The following is a 14,720-nucleotide window of genomic DNA, read 5'->3' on the forward strand; positions in this document are numbered from 1 at the left end:
ATAGGAAGTTCTGTTCTTGATTGTGGTCGTAAGTTGAGGCCTACTTTTGCAAGGGTCACTGCCATGCACGGTTCCATTTCCTGCTGAAAAGTGTGGAGGGTATTTTGTTATCCCTACACTTTTAGTCATGCGTTGATGTATCTGGGCATCTCTTATTCAGCTCTTGGACAAATATCTGGCTAAAATTTACACAGAATTTTAATAGATGCGGAGGAATTGTTTCATTTTAGACCAGGGATCTCCAAACTTGGCAACTTTAAGACTTGTGGACTCCCAGAGTTCCTCAGCCAGAGATGCTGGGAGTTGAAGTCTTAAAGTTGCCAAGTTTGGAGACCTAGACATAAAAATATTCTGATTTATTTTCTGGAATCTTCTCTTCAGAAAATGAACAACAGATGAAGTGAACCAGCTGGTGACGAAGCTCCAGTCCACAAAAACAGTCCTCAAAAAACACTTTTGACAAAATTGATTTTATTTTGGTTTATTGTATTTGGTAGTTGAGCGTTTTAATACATTCATAAGGACTGGTCAAATGAGATAACCTGACTCATTGGTCTATTTGCTGTGAGATAAGCTGGTATCATAAATTATTTGATGTTGAACACTAGATTGATGCCTTCTAGAATCTATTAGGACAGGGTACCTGAAATAACATGATGGTCTTTGGGCCAAGCCAGGTGCTATGTTATAGATATGGAATTCTCTTTTTATCATGTAGAGCAGCGATGTTAAGACCTGTGGCCATTTTAAGACCTGTGGACTTCAACTCCCAGAATTCCCCAGGTAGCATGGGTGGCTGAGGAATTGTGGGAGTTGAAGTCCACAGGTCTTAAAATTGTTAAAGTTGGACACCCCTGCAATAGATGAAGCCATGCTAGCTAATGATATTTGAAGCGAAATCTAATGTATCAAGAAGAGTTGGATTGGGAAGAGGTAATTTAACAGAAAATTAAATTAGTGCTTTTCTGACTCCCTCTATATTAAAAACAATCCCTAATGTGAATGTATTTTAGCTAAGCTATTAATTCAATAACTATCAATTTGCGGGGGTATATCATCCAACATCCCTAAGATATCTATTTCCAAGGCCCTGGAAGTGTTTTAATCTAACTAATCTTCAGAGGCAAATAATATTAAAAAACAACAACAACTCTAGAACATAGATCAGTTAATGAAGAATTGCAAACTAGGTTGCTGCTAACACTGCTAATAAATTTCCATAACATGACGTATTATTATGTTATTCTTATCATAAGATGAATAACAATCTCTTCTAGGCCTCTCAAAATTGTCAAGATAGACGGGCTTTCCTTTGGAAAAACTGCATCCACATGGTTTTTTAATTTTAATAATTCATTTCATTTTTGAACTGAGGTAATGAACAGAAATTAAGATTAAAAAAAGTTAGCTTTACTTGGTTAGTTAAGAAGTTAGCTTTATTTGGGGTTTTATGGGGTTTGGTTGAATATTTGAGGGGCTGCGAAAGAGACGAGGAGGCCCGCTTATTCTCCACAGAACAAGAAACAATGGATGGAAACTAATCAAGGAGAGAAGCAACCTAGAACAAAGGGGGAATTTCCTGACAGTGGAACGACTTGCCTCTAGAAGTTGTGTATGTTCCATCACTGGAGGCTTTTAAGAAGAGACAGGACAACCATTTGCCCGAAATGATCAAGGGCAATGGGTTGGACTAGAAGACCTCCAAGGTCCCTTCCAACTCTGTCATTTTGTCATTCAGCGCCCCCACCCCCCCTGCCTTCTACAATGTGTCTGGCTGTGTAGGAGCCCACCTGGTCTAACTTTTCTACTCTCCCCTCATTTCCAGTCAAGCCACTCGGTGCAGAAAATCTTTTTGTGGATGCTGCTCAGGAAGTTCTAGGTACCACAGCAATTGCTTTGCACCGAACCGATCCAAAGCTGCACGCTCATTCTCTCTCTCTGTCTTTTTCTTTTCCTGCTACCTTCTGTCCTGCCCATTCATCTGCTTCATAGAGGTGAGCTGTGCTAAGCCCAGGAGGTTTGGCAGAATCTTTCTCTTCCTGGCAAGACGGATAAACGGCAGGGTCTGTGAAAGAGGGCCGTCGGCTTCGGGGAAGGTGGCTTAGCAAAAGGTTTTCCAGGGCATGAGAAAAGAAAAGAAAAGAAAAGAAAAGAAAAGAAAAGAAAAGAAAAGAAAAAAAGATTTAAATGTGCCAGGGCCCCAGGTATTAATTAGTCTGCAAAGCAAAGCAAAGCAAACACACTGCACCCCAATCTCCCGCGTTATACAGGTAGTCCTCGAGTTACGACCAAAATGGAGCCCAAAATTTCTGTGGTTAAGTGAGGCAATCATTATGTGAGTTCCCCCCCCCCCATTTTTACAGCCTGTCTTGCCACAGTTGTTAAGTGAATCTCTGCAGTTGTTATGTTAGTAACACGGTCGTTAAAGTGAATCTGGCTTCCCTATTGACTTTGCTTGTCCGAAGATCATAAAAGAGGTGTCAGGGCTCCAACATGCACCCCCCTTCAAACCATAAGTCTCTAGCCGTATCTCTCAGAGTAAAAAAAGATTGATTTATTAGGAGTTGATATGTCAGTGTTTCCTGGTTGCAGCTGACTCTGAGACACATCGTTCATTTAGTTTACTTTACTTTATTGTCATTGCAATGAAGTCAAACACCATCTTCAGTGCACATCATGACCGTGAAAATAAACACAAGCACACATCCTTCACCCTCCACATATTGAACCAAAAACCCCTGACATCGCACTAACACTGCACTATACAGCAGAATTCTAGAGAGCTACTGCCCTGGGATAGAAGCTGTTTTTCAGCCTATTTGTCCTTGTTTTTATTATTCTGTACCGTCTGCCAGGTGGTAATAGTTCAAAAAAAGGGGGTGCCCAGGATGAGATGGTTTTTTAGAATGTTTTGAACTCTTTTAAGGCAGAGGAGCTCTAAAGCTCTTCCAAAGAGGGGAGAGGGCACCCCATGATCTTCTGGGCAATGACGTTCACCCTCTGGAGTGCTTTCCTATCTGCCACTGTGCAATTGGCAAACCATACAGAGGGGCAGTATGTTAAAATGCTCTCTATGGTGCAGCAGTAGAAGGTCACCAGCAGTTTTTCATTCAGTTGTTGTTTTCCGAGAAGTCTCAGGTAGTATAATCTCTGCTGGGCCCTTTTGACCGGGGCTGCAATGTGAGCACCCCAGGTCAGGTCCCCTTTTATGGTAACACCCAGAAACTTAAAACTGGCCACTTGCTCCACTCAGTTTCCATTGATAAGCAAATAATTCATCCTTGACCCTGGTCTTCCCACCACCACCACCTGGATGTATATTCTCCAATGAGACACACCCATAGCTAACAGTCATAAATCATGCTCTCCAGTAATAATCTTGTGTGCCAACAGCTTTGGCTGCCAAGGCGATTATCTGAGGCATTTAAGGAATGCACTGCTTTCCCCCACTCCCTTTCTGCTGGCAACTAAAAAGACCAAAGAAGCATTTTTTAGTTGACAGGGATCACATGACTTCCAGACACTGCAGCCATCATAAAAATGAGTCAGTTGCCAAGTGTCTGAACTTGGATCATGTAACCATGGAGATGTTTCTGCAATGGCTGTAAGTATGAAAGCTGGTCATCGGTCACTTTTTTCAATGCCGCCATAACTTTGAACAGTCACTAAATGAGCTATTATAACTCGAAGACCACCTGTATTAAAGGGAACTTTTGCTCTTTTATGCCTTTGTGGTTCCTCGATTTATAACCGTTGGTTTAGTGACCATTCAGAGTTAACAACAGCACTGAAAAAAGCAAGTTATGACCAATTCTTGCACTTGGAACTGTGGCAGAACCCTGAGGTCACGTGACCCAAATTTGGACACTTGGCAATGACGCTTATGGCAATTGCAGCATCCCGGGGTCATGTGATCATCGTTTGGGATCTTCCCAACCCGGCTTCCAACAAGCAAAATCGATGGGATTTGCTTAACAACCCCATGATTCACTTAACAACTGCAGTGACTCTTAAGAACCATGGCAAAAGGATCTTAAAATCAGACGCAACTCACTTGACAGCTGCCCTGCTTAGCAACTGAAATTGTGATTCCCAATTGTTAGGGGTAAGCCAAGGACTTCCTGTAGACCATTCCTGTTTTAGAAGCTAATAAATGGAGGACATTTTTCCCACTATGGATCTTCTAGCACACAGTGTCCCCAACCATTTTAGGGGGGCGGGGAGGGGAAACAGGGCTACGTGAGTGTCAGGCCGATGTGGGTGTATGCCCGCTTAGCTTCACTCACGCTTCTCTGCACCAGAAAGCTTTTTTGCAAAGGGACCGAAGGCCTTGAAGCCGCACGAATTTGCTGCCCCGAAGCCTTTCGTCCTTTTGCAAAAGCTTTTGGATGTGCAGAAGAGAAGCCTTTGGGGCCGCGATCTCGTGCTCCTTCAGACTCACCGAGGCTGCCCTGGTTGTCACCTGTCAACCACCGGCCCCTCCAGCGGCCAAATCGGAGGAGGAGGCATGGGAGGCAGGCTCAGCATCAGGGCAACCTAAGAGCTCTTGAGGGGGAAGGGGGAATGGAGCTGTCAGAGAGGGAGGGAGGGGGAGAGAGAGAGAGAGAGAGAGAGAGAGAGAGAGAGAGAGAGAGAACCTCGGCCGGCCGTCAGACCTCAGATGGAGAGTCAACAGCTCCCAGGTCTGGAGGTGGCTGATGAGGAAGTGTGTGTATGTGTGTGTGTGTGTGTGTGTGTGTGTGTGTTTGTGTGAGCCCACCACTCGCATGGCCTGGTTCCAAATAGGCCGTGGCTCACTAGTGGGCAGTAGCCCAGGTGGGTTAGTAACCCCTGTTCTAGCACTTCTGCTAAGCAGGAAGAGATACGTTAGTCTGAATTTACTTTAATTGCAGGTCCCGTTAAGCGGGACTTCAGCATGACTTCAGCAATGGCAAACCAGGGTTTGGACATAATCGTCAGATCATGCAATGTTGGTTTTCCGGTTGACCCTGGGAGAGTTAAATTAGCTTGCTTCACCACCTGACATGATCGGTAAGGAAAAGGTGAGCTCCATAACTTTAATGAGATATCCCAAAGGTGCTTTTTCGAGAGGCAACTGGACTTTCTGGGTTTTTCTTTTTTTTCTTTGAAGACATTTTGCTTCTATTCCAAGAAGCTTCTTCAGGTCTGAGAGCTGAAACAGCTTCTTGGATGAGAAGCAAAACATCTTCAAAGAAACCCCGCCCCCCAGAAAGTCCAGTTGCCTCTGGAAAAAGCAGCTTTGGGATGACCTGGATGACTGAGAATCTCCACAGACATTTAATGAGATATAAACACTTATTGTGACAAAACTCCTTCCTTTCTGTTAAAGTCAGACTCTTAGGATGCATACCTTGTAGCACTTCCCTTGCTTATTGTTCCCTCTGCATGGTGGGTGTTTGTTTTTTTCGGTTGAGTGTGGACCTGTTGGTGCAAGGTCCAGTGAGATAGTCACAAATACTTGCTTGGTTGTGTTCTGACCCAAACCTTGTTCCAAGGAAACCAACACGAAACAGAGGTAACAGCGAAACCTTTTAATGATTCTTTACGAATTCCGTTCCATCACAGTTAAAAGGCTGTTTCAAACTAGTTGTCTCTGATAAGAACAAGCCTTGCCAAGGTGGTGCAAGGCTGCCAAGGATGCTAGATAAAGTTACTAAGAAATATTTCAAACATAAAGAGTCTCCAAACACCAACCAAGATATTCTGAACGTCCACATGGTTTGAGTGCAAAAACTTCTTTGCTTCCTGCAAAGAACTCCAGTTTCTCAGCTGGCTTTTATCTCTTATGGGAGGGGCCATTACCTTGCAGCCTTACTCCCGAGTCACCTGTGTTGCTGCAGCTGCTCTTTCCTTCGAGCAGCCCTGCATGCGCGCACCCTGGGCCCAGGCTCCTCGGGGGCCTCTTCCTCACTGCTGCCAGCCTCCACAAACTCCGAAGACAGCACTCCACTCCACTCCTGATGGTCCTGGCCCCATCCCTGCATCCCACGCAGGCCCCTCATCCGAGTTCTCACTCTCCGAGACCTCAGCCATCCGCACCTGCTGCCAGCAAACCACAACAGGTTGATGAATCGGGAATCCAGCTTGATTCCTGAAGGCATCTAGGATGAATCGAAATGACTGAACGGCCCCCAATCTTTTGCGGGGGCAGGGAGAGGGTTCCACGGAGAAAGGTTTTTTCGTGGACGAGAGGGTGTGTGGTTTCACGTGCTGCCTGCATCCCACGGATGGGTCTTCACTTGTTCCACAGCCTGGTTTCTGGAACTGGGGCAGAGGTGGTATCCAGCAGGTTCTGACCAGTTCTGGAGGACCAGTAGTGGAAATTTTGAGTAGTTCGGAGAACCGGCCAATCCCACCTCTGACTGGCCCCGCCCCCCTCTATTCTCTGCCTCCCATTGAGTCCCAGCTGATCGGCTGGGTCTTCTTTGGTTGCCCTGCATAGGAGAACAGAGCTGGAAAGCAGGTTAGTGGGATGGGGAGGGAATGGAGATTTTGCAGAATTCCTCCCCTGCCACACGCCCACAGAACTGGTAGTAAAAATTTTTGAATCCCACCACTGGACTGGGGGGTTGTGGTTCCCTGTTCTAAAGTATATCAAGATACCCTTTTTTGTTTTCGTTGTTTAAGTTATAGCGAGAAGGTCCTATGTTACAAATTCCCCCCCTCCCCCCCCAAAAAGGGCAACTTGTATGTGTTTTTCCTTGAAGACGTTTCACTTTTCATCCAAGGAGCTTCTTCAGTTCTGACTGAATGATGGAGGATGGAAGGATTTATATTCCTTGCATCCCCTGGTTGTTAGCATTCTCTCTGAGGGTCATTGAGGCCACTGGGAGGTTTATGCTAATGACCAGATGACTGCAAGGAATATAAATGCTTCCATTCCCCACCGTTCAGTCAGAACTGAAGAAGCTCCTTGGATGAGAAGCGAAATGTCTTCCAAGGAAAAACCAAGGCAGTCCAGCTGCCTTTTGAAAAAAAAACACCTTAGGGACAACCATGACCGGGATGACTGAGAATCTCCGTAGACAGTTACAAAGACAAGATGGTAATCCTGCCATCCTAAATACTATAATATCAGTAGAAAGGCAGCCAGCATAATCTAAATAAAACATAGGAAGAACGGTTGCAGGAACTGGGCTTGGCTAGTCTAGTGAAGAGAAGGACCAGGGGAGACAGGATAGCAGTCTTCCAATATCTGAGGGGCTGCCACAGAGAGGAGGAAGGGGTCAAGCTGTTTTCCAAAGAACCTTGGAAGGCCAGACAAGGAATAATGGATGGAAACCGATCAAGGAGAGATTTAACCTGGAAATAATGAGAAATTTTCTGACAGGGAGAACAATCAACCAATGGAACAGAAGTTGCCTTCGGAAGTTGTGGGAGCTTCATCACTGGAGGCTTTCAAGAAGAGATTGGACTGCCATCTGTCAGAAATGGTGTAGGGTCTCCTGCTTGGGTGGGTGGGGTTGGACTAGATGACCTACCAGGTTCCTCCCGACTCTGATTATCTGTTATATTGTCTGTTATAATCAAAGCTTAAATTTATTCTTGACATAGCAGGGTGAAAGTGTAGACTCTTTGAATTTGAGATCCCATATTATTTGTATGTCCATGTATGTGTCTCAGGCTTGTGAATCTCCTTCTACTTAGCATTCTGTTCTTTTGATTCAAAAATCCTTTTTCCTACAAAAGGTTTTCATTTCCAAGATGGTTGGCTGTGGGCTTAGCCATCTTTATTATTCTTAAACACGAGTGGCATTCTCCTTAAGTTCCCTGAGATATTTTTAAACAAGGAGCAGTAAAAAAGTGTTTCCTTTATTCCTATGGATGTATTCCTCCACTTTTTTTTTTGTTTTTGGACAAAAAGTAATGGATGGAAACTTATCAAACAGAGATCCAACTTAGAATTAAGCAGACAACGTCTGACAGTGAGAACAATTATAGGTAATTCTTGACTTACAATAGTTAGTTTAGGGACTGTAAAAAGTGACTTATGGCTATTTTTCACACTTATGGCCGTTGCAATGTCCAAAAGGTCACGTGATCAAAATTTATGATGATTGCAGTGTCCTAAAATCAGGTGATCATCTTTTGCCACCTTCTGACATGCAAACTTAATGGGGAAACCAGATTACTAACTTACACAACTGCAGCGATTCACTTAATAACTGTAGCAAGAAAAACCCACTTAACATCCGTCTCGGTTAGCAGTTGGAAATGTTGGGCTCAATTGCATTACATTATGCTGTTTTTTTTCCCCCTTGTAATCCATAGCTTCATTTAATTCACAGCGTGAAATAGCCACATAGAATTCTCACACGCGCTCCAAGTTTTGAGCCATCGAAGATGACTTTGGGAATAAGGCATAACATAGGATAATTAGAAATCATGTCTTGTGGAAAATAGGCCATAAGTATAATACCAGAAGCCGTAAAAGAATAACTTACAGGAAGGTAGTATTTGAAAAATATTTTGCCTAGGTGAAAGGTAAAAGTTTCCCTCGCACATACGTTCTAGTTGCTTCCAGCTCCAGGGGGTGGTGCTTATCTCCGTTACAAATTGAAGAGCCAGCGCTGTCCGAAGACATCTCCGTGGTCATCAGGGTTGCCATCTGGCCGTTTTTCCGGCCAAATTCAAGAAATCTGGCCGTATTTCTATCTGCTTGGCTGTGAAAAAATGATGTCTCCGGCCAAATTTATTTGGCCAAAAATTTGGCCATACGAAAGTTGCTTGGCCGTGAAATGGCAACCCAGCCGCTCTCCTTCCCTCGCACATGCGCATCACCATGAGCAAAAGGAGGACAAGCGCGTCCTCTGGCGCTCTCCTTCCCTCGCGCATGCGCGTCACCATGAGCAAAAAATAATTTGGCCGAATTTGGTCGTATTTTGACTTTGAGTTTGGCCGCAGAGCCAAACTGCGATCTGGCAACCCTGGTGGTCATGTGGCTGGCACGACTAAGCCTCAACGGCGCATGGAGCGCTGTTACCTTCCCACCAAAGTGGTCCCTATTTTTCTACTTGCATTTTTACATGCTTTCGAACTGCTAGGTTGGCAGAAGCTGGGACAAGGAACGGGAGCTCACTCCATTACACATTGCTAGGGATTCAAACTGCCGAACTGCCGACCTTTCTGGTTGACAAGCTCAGCGTCGTAGCCACTGAGCCACCTTTGCCTAGGTTACCCATACACTAAAAATGAGGCTTCAAGTGTTGTCACTTAAGTGTTTCTCAATCCTGTTAGCTTGAATACGTGTGGACTTCAACTCCCAGAATTCCCCAACCAGCATGGCTGGCTGGGGAATCCTGGGAATTAAACTCCACACATCTTCAAGTTGCCAGGGTTGACAAACACTACCTTATATTGTCACAACTCCCCAGTAAGTACTTTTATTCACACGAATACACACACGCATCCTCATCTACCAACATCAATGTTTATTGGCCCCATGCGAGATATTATTCAAAGCATCTATGCAAAAAAGCTTTGCATAAATGAAGCCATATTTCCATAAATGAAATAGGGGTCCAGTACAAGCTCAAAAGGCCTCATTTGACTTTAATTCCTCTTTATTTGCTTGCAGTTTCCAATTTCACTGTCTTTCCAAAGTCTGTCTGTATATTAGCTCAGATGGCAGATATCTGGCTGAAGGATGCCTCATGTAACGTTAGATACAGCTAGTCCTCGACTTACAACTGTTCCTTTAGGGACCGAAGTTAACAATGGCACTAAAAAAAGTGATTTTTTTCAGATTTTTGACTGACAGAGCATCTCCATGGTCACATAATCAAAATTTGGATGCTTGGCCACTGGTTCATATTTATGACACTTGCAATGTCCCAAGGTGATGTGATTCCCTTTTGTGACTTTCTGGCAAGCAAAGTCAATGGAGTAGCCAGATTCACTTAACAACCATGTTACTAACTTAACAACTCCAATGATTTGTTGAGCCGCAGTGGCTCAGTGGTTGGAGTGCACTACTGCAGGCTACTTCTGCTGCCTGCCGGCTGCCTGCAATTTGGCAATTCGAATCTCACCAGGCTCAAGGTTGACTCAGCCTTCCCTCCTTCCGAGGTGGGTAAAATGAGGACCCGGATGATTGGGGGCAGGAGGCTGGCTCCGTAAAACCGCTTAGAGAAGGCTGTAAAAGCACTGTGAAGCGCTATATAAGTCTAAGTGCCCTTGCTATTAAGAGCTGTGGGTGGCACATAAGGTTGTAAAATAGGGCCAAACCCACTTAACAAATGGCTCCCTTTGTGACATAAAGTTTGGGCTCTGTTGTGGTTGTAAGTCGAGGATTACCTGTATTTTGAGAATTAGGTGGTCGGCAGAATGAGGGCACGAGGGAACAATCTATCCTCGTGTCTCAAAGGTGCTTTTCAAAACACAACTGGACTTTTCTTAGTTTCTTCTTCTTCTGGAAAGCGTTTCTCATTCAAGAAGCATCTTTGGTTCTGCAAAACAGTTGGAAGAAGAAAAAAAACAAATTACCAAGTCCAGTTGACTTTAGAAAAAAAAGCACCTTTGGGACAACCACGACCTGCATGACTGAGAATCTCTATTGTCATGCCCCCCGTTGGAATCTGATTCTGAGGGGAAGATTGAGGAGCTGACAGGGAGTGGGAGTGTGGCTCTGGTGGCTGTGGAGGAAACTAGGGAAGGGCACAGTCCGGCTAGGCATTCAGAGGAAGACCGAGACCCACCCCCTCTTCATCCTAGGGCATGCAGGGAGGAACAGAGAAGGGAGCAAAGTGAGTTACGTGGGTTACAGGGGAGGAAAGGGCCCTGATCCCCTTCATTAGCTGCAGCTGGGAAAACAGTGTTTAAAAAGACAAACTACTCACAGCAAAGTTGCTGGAAGCCAAGCGTGCATTATCTTTGTTTGTCGAGGCATATCTGGGTTCTGGCATCATCCCAACTGTGTGTGTTTCGTTACCTTTTGGGAGTCTGCGATTCCTTATCCTGCCCTGTCTTGTTAATTGCTGCAGTGTAGTTTGTGTTGGTTTTTCTTTATAGTTTATATGTACTTTGGGTTCGATCTGAATTTCTTCCCTTTAAAGACTGTACTTGGGAGAGTTTTTTCTGCAGCCGAAGATAACTGGACACTGGGGGCCAAGTTGGAGGAATTAAAGGGACTTTTACCTATTTTTGTGACTTTGTTGCTTTTGTGCCACGCCCCTTTGGGTCATCACATTTATAGACCTTTGTATTTGTGTCTAGTTGACTTGACATACAATGCCCTTTAGCACCGTCCCAAGGGAAGGAGTCGAAACAGTTTATGTCCAGGATGTGAGGGGTCTGCAGATACTTTCTCAGCCTACCTTGTCAGCTTGCTCACAGAAGCCGGGTTCTAGAGTGGAAGACAGGCAAGAAATGGCTCTTGACAGGGTGCATCTTGGAGAGCTAAACTCAGAAATCAGGGGCCAGGTTTCTGACCGTTGGGCCATTCCCCTTGCACGGAGCTGCTCGGACCGAATGCTTCGTATCTAAACCTTCATGCCCGTCGTTCCATCTGCACTCTACATATTCCATCTGACCAGATCACTGTCTGTTTTCCCATTCATTCATCTCCCTCAGTTCTTTCTTTCTTTCTCTCCTTCCTTCCCTCTTTCCTTAATGGGTGCCGCCCCCCCCCGCCCTATCTCCATTCATCGACCACGGAAAACTTTCCCGAGACGCCTTTTCAAGTCAGCGATGTCCCAAAGCCACATCTCGGCACGGCCCCTGCTTCTACTGCTGCTGCTTTTCGAAAGACTGTTGGAATTTTTGAATGTCTAAAAGGGAGCCTCCCCCTCCCCTCATGGCGGTTTTGGAAGTGACCCCCCCTCCCCCCTCCCCGCTTGTCTCTCCCCTTTTTTCTCTGGTCTCATTTTGATTTGTCTCCGTGTCCAGTCAAAAGGTCAGCTTGAAAGAGCGTGTCTTCTCCAGCCCTCGAGGTGCGACCACGAAAAGTAAAAGTTCTCCTCAGGGGTCAAGCATCCGAAGATCCCCCAGTGCCGACCAGAGCATGGAAGATAGCCCAAGTAAAGTCCCCAAGAGCTGGAGTTTTGGAGACCAGACTCGGGCACGGCAAGCTTTTCGCATCAAAGGAGCCGCGTCCCGTCAGAATTCGGAAGGTGAGCCAGATGTCAACTCATAAAATATTTCTCTGGTCTTTTTAGAGTTGCCAACAGAAAGGGAGGGGGGAGAAGTGCAGCAGCTTGCAAACTGAAACCGCATTCCATAAATGTTTTCAAAGATAGTAACTAGGTGACTGAAGTTTCTGCCGTGCAAAATTCTAACTGGAGAACATGATTGATGACTCTGGGCTATGGAGGTGTCCCATTGGAGAATATGAATTATGATATACCCAGGGGGTAGGGGGGGAAACAGGGTCAAGTGTAACAATGAATTATGTGTCTCAGAGTCGGCTACATCCAGGCAGTGCCAGCATGTTAACTCTCAATAAATCCTTTTTAAGTTTTGGAAGTTTGGCTTGAGACTCATGATTTAAATGGGGTTAATCCTGACAGCAGAAGGTTTGTCCACGCAAGTCTTGGTCTGTGTTTGTCTTGAGAGGTTTTGGCAGGAGAAAGGAGACAGCAGCAAATTTCAGGTAGTCCTCGACTTACAATGACAATTGAGCCGAAAGTTTCCATTGCAAAGCAACGTACAGGTAGTCTTTGACTTACAACAGCTCATTTAGCGACTGTTAGAAATTACAATGGCCCTGAAAAAAAATGATTGATGACCATCTTTCACGGTTGCAGCATCTCCAGGGTCACATGATTTACATTTGAATCTTTCACAACTGACTCACATTTATGACGGTTGCAGTGTCCCGGAGTCAGGTGATTCTCTTTCGCAACCTTCTGACAAACAGTCAATGAGGAAACCAGATTCACTTAACGACCGTGTTGCTAATTTAAGAACTGCAGTGATTCAGTTATCAAATGTGGTGAGAAAAGTCGTAAAATGAGGCAAAGCTCACTTAGCAAATTCCTCGCTTATCAACATAAATTTTGGGCTCCATTGTGGTCATACATTGAGGACTACCAATAAGTCCCCCCCCCCGGTTTACAATCTTTTTTGCCGCTAATTATCTTAATCAGCACTTATGGCGCCCTGGTGACACAATGGTTGGAATGCAGTATTGTGGCCACAGCTTGGAGTTCAATTCTGACTGGCTCAAGGTTGACTAACTCAGCCTTCCATCCTTCCAAGGTTGATAAAATGAGGACTTAGATTGTTGGGAGCAATAGGCTGACTCTGTAAACTGCCCAGAGAATGCTGTAAAGCAGGGGTCTCTAGCCTTGGCAAAGCTGGCTGAAGAATTCTGGGAGTTGAAATCCACCAGGCTTAAAGTTGCTGTCAAGCCCAAAATTGACATATATATGTAGCCATTTTAGTTAGGCTTAATATACATTCTTTTTCTTACTTTCTCTGTGGCAGTTGGGGTGGGGGGGAGGTTTTTGGGCTTGCCACATTCCTAAGGAGTGGAGATAAAGAAAGTTGTTTTGGCTAGGTGGTTCTTCCTGTGGGAAAACAAGCTGTCCGTGCTTAGGCCCCTTGAGGTGGAGATTTATGACATCAAGCAACGTTGAATTACTTCTATTGGAGAATGTGACTTTTGGGGGTTGTTTCTAACTTTTAATATTGTGGGGTAATTTTGGGTTGTGTCAGATCTGGAATTACCATGAGCTTTGCCAGTTTGATGCTTTCCTAAATAAAAGAATTTGTCTTGGAAGATGGACTTTGTTCTTTTCTTTTTAAATGGATTTCATCACTTGGAAACCAGACAGTTGCCAAGGTTGGAGACCGCTGCTATAGAGCACTGTGAAGCAGTATATAAGTCTAAATGCTATTGCTATTATGCATTGTCCTGAGGTCCTGTGATCCCCTAACTTAATAGCTGCAGTGGTTAGAATGCAGTACTGCAGGCTACTTCTGCTGACTGCCAGCTGTCTGCAATTTGGCAGTTCGATTCTCGCCAGGCTCAAGATTGACTCAGGCTTTCATCCTTCCGAGGTAGGTAAAATGAGGACCCAAATTGTTGTGGGAAATAAGCTGACTCTGTAAACCACTTAGAGAGGGCTATCAAAGCATTGTGAAACGATATCTAAGTCTAAGTACTATTTTTTATTGCTATTCACTTAACAACTGGCAAGAAAGGTCGTAAATTGGGACAAAATTATGCAACGTCTTATTCACCAACAGCAACTTTGGGCTCAGTTGTGGTTGTAAAATGAGGACTACCTTTAGCAAGCTGCAAAATACAATTTCAAATCAGGCAAACCCAGTTCCTTTGCATCTTCTAACTGCTTATCTTTAACTCATGTTTCTTCCCCTGCTCCGTCACACAAAACCTAGGTATATCCTTTTGCCACTGTTTAACTGGGCCATAAGTCATCAGAGCAGGTATTGTCTGGAACAAAAACACCATTCTAGGCAAGACATCCTTTTTTTCTATTCTATGATTTTGCAGAGAAATGTTTTGTGCGCTTAGGAGAATGCAACTCTCTTTAAGTCCTTTCATTTTAATGTAGCGTTTTTGCAGCTATAAACTGCATCTTTTAATTCCCTTTTAATCCTGGAAACCGTCCAGAAGCCTTTGGAAAGCTACAGGATGGATCGTTAAATATAGCGAGTAAAAACCTAAGTGCTTCTCTAGATGAATCTTTCAGCAGATAGTGCATAAGTATGTTCTTTCCCCCTCTCACCTTCTT

General features: G+C 44.6%; 1 protein-coding gene across 6 annotated transcripts in view; it reads left to right on the forward strand.

Moving 5' to 3' along the window:
- The window catches only part of KCNQ2 (potassium voltage-gated channel subfamily Q member 2), a 124,258-nt gene that overhangs the window by 91,694 nt on the left and 17,844 nt on the right, over positions 1-14,720 (forward strand). For 3 of the 6 annotated variants that reach the window (XM_087928882.1, XM_087928878.1, XM_087928879.1), the window contains 2 exons: positions 1,826-1,879; positions 11,908-12,131. In XM_087928882.1, coding sequence (XP_087785008.1) covers positions 1,826-1,879; positions 11,908-12,131 — 278 coding nt within the window. The remainder of the gene's footprint in view (positions 1-1,825; positions 1,880-11,907; positions 12,132-14,720) is intronic. The other 3 variants (XM_087928884.1, XM_087928880.1, XM_087928881.1) reach the window with 1 other exon arrangement.

The sequence above is a fragment of the Pseudonaja textilis genome, chromosome 3 (genome assembly GCF_049901715.1).
Source record: "Pseudonaja textilis isolate UNSWEBS1 chromosome 3, rPseTex1.2, whole genome shotgun sequence".
NCBI lineage: Eukaryota > Metazoa > Chordata > Lepidosauria > Squamata > Elapidae > Pseudonaja > Pseudonaja textilis.